Source organism: Diceros bicornis, chromosome 26, assembly GCF_020826845.1.
Source record: "Diceros bicornis minor isolate mBicDic1 chromosome 26, mDicBic1.mat.cur, whole genome shotgun sequence".
Taxonomy (NCBI): domain Eukaryota; kingdom Metazoa; phylum Chordata; class Mammalia; order Perissodactyla; family Rhinocerotidae; genus Diceros; species Diceros bicornis.
The window spans coordinates 18,737,474-18,751,446 of NC_080765.1; the positions used below are offsets into that span (position 1 = coordinate 18,737,474).

Here is a 13,973-nt window from a genome sequence, read left to right on the forward strand (position 1 = left end):
TCAGTAAAAGGATTATAAGAAGAAGAGCTAGCTTTATAGTTAATTTAGAAGATAAAGCATACAAAACAATCAATATAGCAAAAGACAGAAATAAAGGACATAGCTTAAAACCAAAATGAATAATAAAAGACAACTGAACTGTGAGCAAACACACATTATAAAAGGATTGCCAATGGATTAATCCACTCTATTAAAAGAAAAATTCTCTCAGACTGGCTTATAAAAACAAATCTGACACCATACTTATAAAGAGAGAGACAAGTAAAAAAGTAGAATTTTTTAAAGGAAAAGGATGGATAAGGCTACAGCCAGTAAAAACAACAAAAAATGAGATGAGGTTAGTATTAATATCAGAAAAGGAGCTCCAAGACAAAAATACTGCATGAGCCAAGAAGGCTATTTGTAGGTATAAATAGTAATAATGGATATGTAATGAAAATGTCACAATTTCATTTAGTGAATAGCTCTACCTCCAAAATAAAATCTGTCTCCTTCTCACTACTTTGGCTGCTCCCACTCTAGAGCAAGGCATCAGCATGTCTCTCTGACGCCTGAAATAATTTCCTAACTGAGTCTCCATTTCCATTCTTGCCCCCTACACAGCAACAGTGATGTTGTTTGCATGTAAATCAGATCATGCCACTCCAGTGCTTAAAACACTCCAAGGAGTATTGCTTCTAGATAAAATCATGTCCAAACTCTTTGCTTTGATGGTACCTGAGACAGAGAGTTCTTTCCTAAGTGTCAATTCACTCTATTTGTTTTTCTTTTTTTTCAGGGAAAGATTTGCCCTGAGCTAATATCTGTTGCCAATCTTCCTCTTTTTTTTCCTCCCCAAAACCCCAGTGCAAGGCTGTATATCCTAGTTGTAAGTCCTTCTAGTTCTTTTACGTGAGCTGCCACCACAGCATGGCAACTGAGAGATGGGTGGTGTGGTTCCACGACCAGGAAACGAACCCGGGCTGCTGAAGGAGTGAGAGCACCAAACTTTAACCACTAAGCTATCAGGGCTGGTTCTCAATTCACTCTTTCTTAATAGCAACAAAATCCTCAGTTTTAAAATCTGGGAACATAGCTGTCCAAAGTAAAGATTACATTTCCCAACATCCCTTGCTGCTGGATGTGGCAACGTGACCAACTTCTGGCCAACCATGTGACTAACTTCTGGCCAATGGGACATAAGTAGGAGTGATGTGCACAACTTCTTCAAAGATTTATCTCCCCTTTTCTTTCCCGCTCTTTCTGATGGATGGAATGCAGATGTAGACGTAAGCCGTGTGGATAGAGAAACACCCTAGGATTTCAGAGCAACAAACCAGATGGAGCCCAAGGAGCACCACACTAGACCTGAGGGCTTTGCAGAACAAAGCTGAATGGCAGCAGAGACCTGGGTGGGAGTGAAATAAGATTCTATTCTGTTTGCACCACTGTTATATTGGTCTCAATCACATTTTGCTGAACCTATATCCCAACAGAGGGCCTACGAATCCCACAAGATGCATGGTCTCTACTACCATTTTCAACCTCATCCCCTACCACCCTTCCCTTGCTCACCAAGTTCTAGTCAACCTCGTCCCACTTCAGTACCCTAGAACTTGCTGTTGCCTCCCCCTGGTAAGCACATCCCCTAGAACTTGCACAGCTAGAGTTTTCTCATGACTTAGGGGTAAGTTCAAATGTTACCTCCTCAGAGAAGCCTTCTTTTCACAGTCTGTTTAAAGTTGTATAGTACCCACCCTGACTGCCCTCTATTGTATTACGCTGTTCTATGTACTTCATAGAACTAAATATTATCTGAGATTATCTTATTTATTATCCATTTATTTAATGTCTATCTCTCCCCTTCCTCTATACTAGAATATAAATTCCATAAGAGCAAGATACTTGTCTACTGTTCACCACTTTATCCATGCTGGCCCAAGAAGAGGCTTTTAATAAACGTTTGTTGAATGGGTTAATCAATCAAAGAATGAATGACAATATCAAATACACACACACACACACACATATATATGCATACACACAGAGACAAAATGATAGAAACAGAATTGAGATAGACTTAACACTATCAATCTAAGAGAGACGGAGTAGATACAAAATAAATGAGGACATTCAAGATTTTAAAGTAATTATTAATGGAAAAGGGGCATATATCAATAGTTTTATTTCCTATAAACTTAAAGTAGTGTATTCAATAACCATATTACATTTGCAAAAATTGAACACACCCTGAGACACATTAAATGGACACACAAATAGTATGAAGAGATTACATAAGTGATATTCTATGACTACAATGTAATAATAACATGAGAAATGAATAAAAAATAATTAAAGTATTCAGTAAGATTTTCCCAAATAACTATTGAGTGACTACGATAGTAAGTAACTACAATTATAGACCAGAGTTAATGACAACACTACATATCAAAATCTCAGGATGGTGATAAAGCTATACTAAGAGGAAAATTCATATCTAAATTTTTTCATTAACAAAAAAGAAAGAAACATAAATGAAATAATCATTTAACACAGAAGTTTATAAATAATAACAATAAGAAGAGAAAGCAGGAGAAAGAAAGTAAAGAAAAAAGTTGAAAATACCAGTATAGGAAACAGAAAAAAAAAATAAAGAATTGTTAATTAAATAGAAGAGATTTTTCTCCAAAAAAATCAATAAAATAGACAACTTTCTGTCATAGATTAATTAAAAATGAGAAATCAAAAATTACAATTAAGAGAAGCTATAACAATGGTAAAAGAGTGCTTACAAAGAAAGTTTTAAACAATACTATGTACAAGTAAATGCTAATAAATTAAGTAATTTTGAGGACTTGGAAACTTCCTGAGGATAATATAACTTTTCAAAAGAGACTAAAGAACAATTAAAAGTTATTATCAAAGAAATACCTCAAAAAAACAAAAACAAGAACACCTTACCACTAGATCAAGGCAGTTTTATGAACTAGCTTGCTAAAATTTAAGGTCATAAATAAACTCCATTCTGTATAGAATTTATTGTAGATCACAAAAAAATGAAAGGAAGTTGACAAATTAATTTTATCATGCTAGAATAACTATGTTTCAAAACCTAACAATGATACTTAGAGTTTTATATAAACTACAGGCTGCTTTTATTTATGAGTATGGATGAAAAAATCAAAATCGGCAAATCAAACATAAATTACATTATAAATTCAAATTACATTAAGAAAATGACCTATCATGACCACTAATGTTAATCCTAGGAGTGTAAATTGTTTAATATTAGGAAATTTATTAATCAATACATCATGTCAACAGGCCAAAACAAGAATAATCATGTGATCCTATTCGTAGAGATTCAAAGGTCATTTGATAAAAACTATTGTATATTCATGATTTAAAAAACTATTGGTAAGTAAGATGTCAATTTCCTAATAGCAATATCAAATCTCATCTTTCTCATTTATTACTAATAAGCAGGTTTCAGTCAACGCGCATGGAACTAAGACAGATACTGCCAGATAGGAGGAAACGAAATTGCTGCAATTTGTAGACAAAGTCACATACAGAACCTAAGAAAATCAGCTGAAAAACCCATGACCACTAATGAGAGAATTCAGCAAGGAAGCCAGGTAAAAGCCACAATTCCAAAACCGCTTTCCACTGTACTGTCAGAAAGTGGTTAGAAACATGCAATGAAAAATTAAAATTCTATTCATAATAGTAGAAACAGAAAAAAATACATAGTGGTACCTCAAGAAGCAAGCATGGGGCCTATAGCCCAGTGGCCTGGCTGAGAGAGGGCCAGGAGCTAGGTGAGAAGGGCCTGTGTACCAGATGGGAGGGTTGATAAGGTCACTTCCCTCTGCCACCCTAGCTGGGCCTGTGAACCTCAGAAACTGTCTTGTGGCATGGAGATCATTGGATCCGTGGTCAGAGGTGTCTCTAGCAAATACGTATGATCTCACTCACATGTGGAATCTAAAATAGTCAAACTCATAGAAGCAGAGAGTAGAATGGTGGCTGCCAGGGGCTGGGAGTAGAGAGAAGTGGCTAGGTGATGGTCAAAGGGTACAAAGTTTCAGTTACACAAGATCAATAAGTTCTGGAGATCTACTCCACAGCATAATGCCTATAGCTAAAAACATGGTAAACTTAAAATTTGCCATGAGGGTAGTTCTTAAGTTAAGTGTTCTTACCAGACACAAAAAAATCATAACAACAGTAATAATAATAATAATGATAATGATAATGGGGGGCAGGAGGAAACTTTAGGAGGAGATGGATATGTTTATGGCCTTGATGGTGGTGATGGTTTCATAGGTGTATACTCATCCTCGTGTAAACTCATCGTATGCATGAAATATGTATACCTTTTTACGTGTCAATCGTAACTCAACAAAACGGTTTAAAACAAAAAAGAAAAGAAAATGTCTCTAGGACACGGTCCCTGAAGCACAGGGGACCCCTGTCCCCTTCAGAAGTCTGCCTTTTGGGTCCTGCTTGTTGTGGGTTTTAATGGATTTGTCTGCTTGGCCCCAAGAGGTCCTTGTCAGCTTTCACGCCTCCCTTGCTCTTTTCTTTGCTTCCTCTGAACTTTAATGCAAGATTCTACCCTTGACTGAATCAGTCCTAAGCATCTTTCCTTTTTCTCCTGTTCTCTTCATTTAGATAACTTGGAATGAAAATTCTATGCTTTCCCGAGAGTCTATGGTGTACATATTACACACAGACCCTGTGTTAGACCCTTGAAGGTAAGTAGATTTAATAAAAGAAAACCACTTTACATAAAACTCGGGAAGATTCTATTGGATATAAGAATTAAGCCACTGGTACCAGGACTTTGCTGATATGGGACCAGTGACTCTCTCTTCTTCCCAGCTGAGGTCACCTGTCAGCCCATCCCAGGCACAGACTCAAAAACCAGTCATGAATTTATTTAGAAGAGATTTTTAAAATTACTTTCAATTTATTTTTTTTTTCTGATTATGAAATCAATTCAGACATTCTCCTACAGTGTGAGTTTTCAGAACACTAATTGGATATAGGATGACTGATATGTTTGGGGGCTGCAGCCAGCCTTGGGCCTCCTGTGGCTTCCACAGCAGAGGGCCATGCAACAGCTTTCGGTGGGCGGCTGCAACTCAGGGGCCTGGCATGTGTTCACTTCCTCCTGGCAGCTGGTGGCTGCAATTTTGATTATATGCTTTTATGCTCTCATATCAACTTTGTGCTTTGTTTACAATAACAATGGACACGTGTATTAGAAACTCTGCTCACCTTTTTCGCCGTTGAAAACAGTTGTTTTATAATGTGAGTTTGAGATTTTGTTAACTTGACTGAATAACAGATCATACAGCCTATCTGCAGAAATTTCAGAAAACACAAACAAGGCTAAAGAAAAAATTACATTCACCTTTATTCCAATCCATAATAATTAACTTCGTCAGAATTTATTACATTTTCTCCAGTTTTTGTCTGTCTATGAATATAAATGAAGATATAATAGATGTAGAACAGCAATGTAATTATACTGTAAATTAAATCTCTACAGACTGTAAAGTGAAAGTATTATCTTAAATAATTGTACAATATTCCATCTTTATAAGTGTATTTTTCTACATCTCTGACTAATTTCATATGACAGAATCTTAGACAGATTTTTTTTTTTTTTTTTTTTTGGTGAGGAAGACCAGCCCTGAGCTAACATCCAATGCCAATCCTCCTCTTTTTCTGCTGAGGAAGACTGGCCCTGGACTAACATCCGTGCCCATCTTCCTCTACTTTATATGGGACGCCACCACAGCATGGCTTAACAAGCAGTGCGTCGGTGCGCGCCCGGGATCCGAACACGCGAACCCCAGGCCACTGCAGCGGAGCGCGCACACTTAACCACTTGCACCACCGGGCCCGGCCCCCAGAATTATTTTTAATTATAGGGTTTAAGGTTTGAAAAGTTGTAGCTAAGTACCACCAAATAGTGTTCAGAAAAGTTGTACAATTTACATTTCTACCAGTAGTGTATAAGTTTAACCATTTTTATCTTGCTCTTGACAGCACTGAGTATTATCATACATTTTATTCTATTCCAATCTGATAGGTGAAAACTTATCCAATTACTATTTGAATTTACATTTCTTAGATTTCTAGTGAGGTTGAACAGTTTTAATATGTTTATTAAAAGCAATTGTCTGTTGTTCCTTATCCCATTTCTCTATTGTCATGTTGAGGTTTTCATACTGCTTTAGAAAAGCTCTTCACATATGCTTTATTCTATCAATTGCCATATTTTTTCCTATTTGTTAGTTTTTCAAATATTCTTTCAGTTTAAGAGGTTAATAGTTTTTATGATTCTTCCATTGCTTTAATGCTTAGAAAGGCATTTCCTACTTAGAAAATTAGTTACATATTGACACGTAAATTCTCCACCTTTTAAAAAGAGTTAAAACTTAAAGTGTTATGTAGACTAAAGATCAGTTACCCTTATAAATATGGATAATTAAAAAAAAAAAAAATTGAGCCAGCCCTGATGGCCTAGGGTTAAAGTTCGGGGTGCTCCGCTTCAGTGGCCCAGGTTTCATTCCCGGGCGTGGAACCACACCACTCGTCTGTCAGCAGCTATGCCGTGGCAGCAGCTCACACAGAAGAACTAGAAGGACCCACAACTAGAATATACAACTGTGTACTGGGGCTCTGGAGAGGGGAAAAAAAAGAGAGGAAGATTGGCAACAGATGTTAGCTCAGGGCGACTCTTTCCCAGCAAAACAAAACAAAACAAATTACCAAGGTCTGAGTCAGACCAGTAAGCCTGACCGGACACCTGCTCCACGTGCCAGGCTCCCTGAAATCTCTGTGGCTCAGTGGCTCTCAAACTTGAGGGAGCAGCAGAGTCACCTGAAGGGCTTATTAAAACCCAGCCTGCTGGCTCCACCCTGGAGTTTGGGATTCAGGGTTCCTGGGGTGGGGCCCGGGCATTTGCATTTCTAACAAGTCACAGGTGTGGCTGCTGCTGCTGGTTCAGGAACCACACTTGGAGACCACCGCTGACCCTAATGCTTTCCAGACTCCATTTTTCACTACAGTGAAATCGCTTTGGGGATTCAAGTGCTCGCTGTCAATCTAACAGGCCTCGTGATGGGCATCGCTGCTGAAAGCTATTTAGGTTCCATTAGGTGATTAAGAACTGAGGAGTAGCAACTTTGGATCCAAAACTCTGATAGAGTGGCACGTTGACAAAATATTGGGGGGAGAACAATCCTGTCGGTGCCAGATTTCACGTGAGAAGACTCTGCCTACTGGAATGCAAGTTACCCTTACAATAAAAAAAGTGAAGGTCCTAGTGTCTTCTAGGTCTTGGCCCCATACAACAAACGCCTCACAGCAATGAATATGACTTCCTCTGTTTCATTTGCTTTCTCTGCAAGTTTTATCGACCGTCAACTCATGGGACAGGTAATCTCTGGTTTTACAGATGAAAAAATTGTAGATATTTAATAGATATTGACTAGCTGAGGAGTGTATTTTCTTTCCTTTAATTTCCTTTTTCTGATTATGGAAGTAATGCATGCCCATTGTCCAGATTTTGGAAAATACAGAAAGATATGATCACTCATCATCCCACCACACATGAAAAATCACTGTCAATGTTTTGATATACTTCTTTCCAGTCTTTTGATGCACCACAGATTTGGATCATACTGTACCTGTAGGTTCGTGTAGTATTTCTTCCACATGTCATGAATGTGGAACAACAAGTGCTCTCAACTGCCCAGGAGCCAAGAATTTTAAGCGCAGCCCCCTGCCTATCTCAGCCAGGCCCTGAGGCCAGTACACAAATGTCCCAAGCAAAAGCCTGGACCTGGGCTGGGGAGGACTGGCCTTGGGATCAGAGCAGGGGACAGAGATCAAGAGTCCAGGACCAGAGCAGAAACGGGAAGCCAGGGAAGACATGAGACCAGAGCAAGGATTGGGGGTGGAGGGACAGAGGCCAAGACTGGAGACACTCCTGGGGAGCAGCTGCAGGTATTTTACTATACCTGCTGTGTATTATCCCACCAGATGGGGAGGAGTGGACAGCTGGAAAGGATGCTGAGCAGGCCTGTGGTTGGAGTCAGTGTGACAAAGAGCCTTGATCTGGACCAAATATGGAGATGAACGCCCCATGCACTTTTATGTTAGGCTCACTTACAGTGTCCTGGACATTGCCCACAGCTGTGAGATAAACTAGCTATGATAATGACCAGCTTGCATATGGGCAAGTGAAGGCTCAAGACATTTAGGCAATGCTCTGGAGAACATACAAAGACCAGGGAGCCCGATGAGTTTCTTGTTTCTTCACCTCCAGCCCCAGACGCGTTCCCACACACCCAGCGCCATCCAATGAACAGATCCATTTGCTTAAACATTAATGTGTTTTATTTCTTAAAACAGAAGCTCTAAATTAGGGAAGTCTTGATGAATGAGGTTTGATTGTGAATAAGATAAAAATGTGAGTGAAGGAGCCGAGGTGCTTTACCTGCACCTGCTGGTACCCATGGTAAGATACACAAGTGGCTCGGCTCTCCTAGCTAAGTGTGGGACTCATTTCTCTCTTTCTTCAGAGGGAGCAGAGTTTAATAGAAGTGTCGCTGGACCCTCGGATCAGCAGAGCTGTTTGATCTCCCATAATCCTTGTCATTATCCTTGACATGGTGTGCTGTCTGCAAACTCACTGCAGAACACAGTGCAGCACAGCGCTGGAGGTCAAGGAGGAGAAGAGGTCAACGCTGCTGTAGTGACTGAGGTAAACCTTGTGGTGCATTAGCAAGGCTCTGTCCTCTGCCACTTGGAGGCATCTACTGCATTAAAGACTCCCATTCTTGGGTAGAAGTGGACTCATGGTGTGTGGTGCGAATGAATGGTGGAACAACAGCGACTTCGAGGACCCCACTTCTCTGCAGTTGCAATCAACCTGAAGCATTGAGCATGAAAGCCACCTCCCAATTCGGAGCCTCAGCCCCTTTCAGGCTTTCCCTCCCTCCTCTCCACCATTAACATACACCGACTCCTAAGGCTGACTTCAAACACAATTTCACATTTCCTTCCCAAATGTATCACTGCAGTAACAGCAAACACACAGAAACTTGATGAACAGTAAGAACACGATAAAAATTCCATAAATTCTTATTTGCTACATAAGAGAGAGGTTCTGAGCTGGCTGCCAAGAAATCTATAAGCTTCACACCCAGAAGGCTGAGTACCCCAGGAGGATGGAGACTCTAGGACATGGCCCTCAGACCATCCTCTTGGAAAAAAGGCTGTATTAGGAGCCAACTACATTCCACTTTCACTGATACCAATTCCCTGCAAACAGCCAGGGGCTCATAACTTTTAGGACTAGCACCAACTGACAAATAGCTATTTCTGTAGAATCCCATTTGATTTTATTTCACCCTTGGCACTGTGGGCTAGAGCCAGTGAGGAGGGAGCACTGGAAAACAGATTTAATTAGCAAGATGAGCCTAGTGCCTGGTAGGATGACTTCTCAGAACACAGAGAACAGCCATGGTCACAGGTTTCCTCTAAGGTAGGAAGAAATCGAAGACCAAGGAAAATGAAAGGCTGTGGCAGCAAGGTTGGATCAGAAGTTGAAGCCCAACTACAGGATCTTTACCCTTGTAGCCAGTCTCCAAGATGGCCCCCAATGACCCCTGCTTCCTGGTATTCACAGGAGGTAGTTCTCCCCCACACTGAATAGGGATGACCTGTGTAACCAATAGGACATTGCAGAAATGATGGAGTTTGACTTCCAAGGCTAGGTCATGAAAGACATCATACCTTCTGCCTTGCACTCTCTTGGATCATTTGCTTTGAGGGAAGCCAGCTGCCATGTCATGAGGACACTTCAGCAGCACTATGGAGAGGTCCATGTGGCAAGGACCTGAGGCCTCCTGCCAACGGCCAGCATCACCATGCCAGCCACATGAGTGAGCCACCTTGAAGAACATCCTCCAGCCTTCAGATGATTGCAGCTCCAGCCAGCATCTTGACTGCAACCTCATGAGGGACCCTGAGCCAGAACCACCCAACTAAGCTGCTTTCAAATTCCTGACCCAAAGAAACTGTGTGAGATAGTAAATATTTATTGTTGTCTTATGTCACCAGCTTTGGGTGTAATGTATTATGCAGCAAATAGATCACGAATGCACTCCACCAGGTGTATCATCATGTCTGTTTCCACAGGAAACTGATTTTGTCCCTGGTAGGAAGCCTTGTCAGAGTGTCTTAAATGGATGGTCTTCTCCTCTCTAGAATATCAGTACCTCCTGATATCAATATCCCATGCTGGATATCCAGAGGCAGAAAGCTGCCTTTCTGCTGCTCTTCTTCTATAGCATCTTCACCCTCTGTGGGGAAGTAAACACACACGTACACATGCATATACACACAGGCACACACACACAGCTTTCTTTCAAACCTGAAAAATCACTCAAGTGCTAGGAGTACGAACATTTTCCAGGAAGGACCGGATGCTCTGGATGTTTTAAGTAACATTTTTTCATGCTGTCTCTGCATGGACAGATGGCAGGGGGCAGGGTGGGGGGCACAGCTGACTACTGAGAATTGATAATGTGTCTGTTCTCCTTTGCTAGTCATAAAATTCTGAGCTGGGTGAACACCAGCAGGAGAGGAAAGCCTCGGCCACAAGTCTGTGCATTCCCGCATTTGTTGAAATATTTCAGAGTGAAATTTTCTGCCTTTACTCTCTTTTCCCATCCTGTTTATCACCCTGGGTAAGGAGGAGGGGCTTTGGTAAGACAAAAACATGAGACTTTGTGAGCATAATAGCATGTCCGAATTACAGTAGAGGCAGTCAATATATTGTGAGAGAAATACTTCCTTGCCATGTAGAGGTTCTGCTATGAAGAACCTGGAAGATGTGAGGCCTCCACTTAAGGTGTAGATTAAGTACCCGCAGCTCCTTCCTCTCCAGGATGAGGGCCAGGCATTCTTCTAGGCTAGAGTGGGCCCTGAATGCAGAGGCAAAGGCAAAGTATTCACAATGGGAAATAAAGGAGGGAAGAGAAGAAGGGAAACCAGGGAGAGAAGGACCTCCCGATGCTCATCCAGAGTGGATCTGTATGGACTGGAAGATGGCCAGGTGGGAAAGAATGTATCTCCATCTTCTTAACTATGTTTTTTATTTCTGCCAGAGGACTCTGCCTGTCTGTCCTTCCAAGGGTCAAGTCATATTCAAAGAGTTACAGGAGCAGTGAGATATTCTCATCACGTGGAAAGTAGGGTCATAGAGGTCCTTCTCTAGGGAGAGTTGGGGCTGATTGTAACCATGGTTTGGTGTGTGTGGGGCAGGTGTTCTCCCAATGTGTATCAGCAATGTGGAGGTCATAAGCCCCATCTCACTCTCTCCTGCCCCTGGATCTCCTCCAGGACCAGGTCTTTTCTCTGCTCATCTTCATTTAAGCAACTTCCCTTGGTGAGATCATTCTGGCCTATGATTTCAGCCCCACTCTGATGCATCCCAAATCTGGGTTTCCAGCCCTGGCCTCTCACCCTGATCCACCTCTGATTTCAGCTGTGCATAGACTTTCCTCCTTCTCTGGTTGTCTGACCCTCACCTTATACTCAACACATCCAACTTGGAATTCAACTCCACAAAGACTTCTTTTCTCCATGATCCTATTCCTGTCAGTAACAGCCCGTTGGGAACCTTGGAGTCATCTCAACTCTTCTCTTTCTTCAGGTCCTAAATCCATTCTGCCAGCAGGTCCTGAGGTCTTTCTCTTTAAACTGTACCTTCGCTATGGTCAATGACTTCCTGTGCTCATTGTCTCTACCCTTTTCAAATTCTCATCATGACAAGCCTGGAATGCTCTTTTCTTTCTTTGCTCACTTAATTCCCCCATATTTCAAGGTTTGAAGCAAGTGTCCCCATTTCCTAAAGCCTTATCTGATCCCTCAAGACTACATTTTTATCCTTTCTTGAACTATTATTCATTCTATTCAAAAAAATAGTTACTAAGTATCTGCTGTGGACCATGTACGAAGTGCTGGGTGCTTCAACAGCAAAGTCCCTGCTTCAAGGAGAGTACGGTCTAGCAACCATCACACCAATTAACCATTTCTTTGTTTTCTCTCTCTTAATTGTGTTTCCTCAACCAAATTCTTAAATAGCCAGGACTGTGTTCTAAATATCTTTTGTAAAACGGACAGTGACTATTAGACAGGGCACATAACATCTTCTTACTAAGTACGTGTTGGTTAATGCAAGATGGGTAGCAGAATAAGACTAGAAACACATGTCAACTGCAATCCTCATCTAGGTTAGAGAAATATCTTTGGTTAAGGAAAAAACACATCAAGAAATGAAAGAAACCATGCTGCGTTTGAATGATGTTTTACATATCTAATCAATAGTTCAATTTAACTTGACAAATTATTTGACTCAAATTTTTAAAATGATTGATAACCATTCCCCAAATTCCATAATCACAAAATAATAGTCACATTTTAAGACTAAAAAACTAATGTAAAAATGATTTCTAGCATTTTAATAATTCCAATGTAGATATTTGGAATTTCCTGAGAGATTTCACAAGACAGCAACAGGAGCAAATTGAGAAGCATCAAATACAAATTCTTATTTTCTGTCGTATTAAAGGCAAGAATATTCATAGGGTTGAAACACACAAGGCAACTGTGCCATCCTCTCAGCAAGGATCTCCCAGAACCAGGATAGAACTGGGCTCAGATAATACCCATGTGGCCTCTCTAAGTGTCCCCAGGAAAAAGACTTTTGTGAATCAGAAGTGAAGGAATCTCATTTCTCCAAAATGTACAAATGCTTTTGATATAAGGAAAAAATAGGGAGATATTTCACTCCTCCAAGTCTTAAATGAGTATAATTTTGATTTTTTGTTCAGAGGACCCAGTATGGACCTCAGCTTAGACAAGCAATTCAAGGAATGTATGTCACTCCAGCCCCAAATAGATCTTCATGTGCTGAACAGAAGCTCAATCACTAAGAGTCAAAAGTGTCCCAGACACATGTTTACTGTCAAATTTAGTCTTAAAAAAAATTCTTACTCACCTGCCAGAATATGCTATCTATTGTGTTTCCAAGAAAACCATCACGACCTTCTGAAGACACCAATTTGGGGCCAAGAATTGTCATGAATTCATCAAAATCCACCTGGCCATCCCCTGGAAGGAGAAGATATAAATATGAATCCAAAAGTAGCTGAAATTGACCTACTGTACCCAATGAAATAAGCTTCTCCATGCTTTTGTCGTTGGCATGATCTCAATCAATGAAGACTTGCTGGTAGCATTACTGAAAATTGTGCAATACTCTTAAAACACCAAAAGGACCACAAGAAACTGGCAATGATTAATACATCCAATACCACATATTCCTAATTATTTGGCAGTATTTCTATCTAAATGCCCAACTAGAACTTCCCACTTAAATGGCCACACCTCACACCTGCTCCTCCTCCTCAAATTGCCCAACTGTACATGATAAAAATTGAAGCTTCATCCCCATCTCTTCCTTCATCCTTGTCACTCACACATCAATTTAGTCATCAAGTCTTATTTATTTCACATCTTAAATACCTGTGGCCGCTGTATCTTCCTTGTTAATCCCATTGCTAGTCCCCTTTCCAAAAACCGTGGCAGGAAAATGCTTCCAAGAGTTAATTCCTAGTTATAATTATAGTGTTACTAGTAGAATGGCTTTCTGCCCTCACACTCACACCTCCATACTATCTTCCATACAGTTCTGAGTTTACTTCCCCAAAAGCATATCTGATCATGCTTTATAAACTTCAATGGCATCTTTGACTAAAAATAGGGAAACCACCTCAGAATAGCATTCAAGTCCCACTCTCTCTTTTGCCCCTTTTTGCCCCCCAACTCTGCACAAAATGCAATCCTCTTTCAGAGCTCCATGCCTCTGTACATACTGTCCCCTCCATCCAGAATGCCTT

At 40.6% G+C, this 13,973-nt stretch overlaps 1 protein-coding gene across 4 annotated transcripts in view; it reads right to left on the minus strand.

The window, feature by feature from the left end:
- CALN1 (calneuron 1) overlaps positions 1–13,973 on the minus strand; it is a 398,390-nt gene that overhangs the window by 170,659 nt on the left and 213,758 nt on the right. For all 4 annotated transcript variants that reach the window (XM_058569479.1, XM_058569480.1, XM_058569478.1 and 1 more), the window contains one exon: positions 13,073–13,185. In XM_058569479.1, coding sequence (XP_058425462.1) covers positions 13,073–13,185 — 113 coding nt within the window. The remainder of the gene's footprint in view (positions 1–13,072; positions 13,186–13,973) is intronic.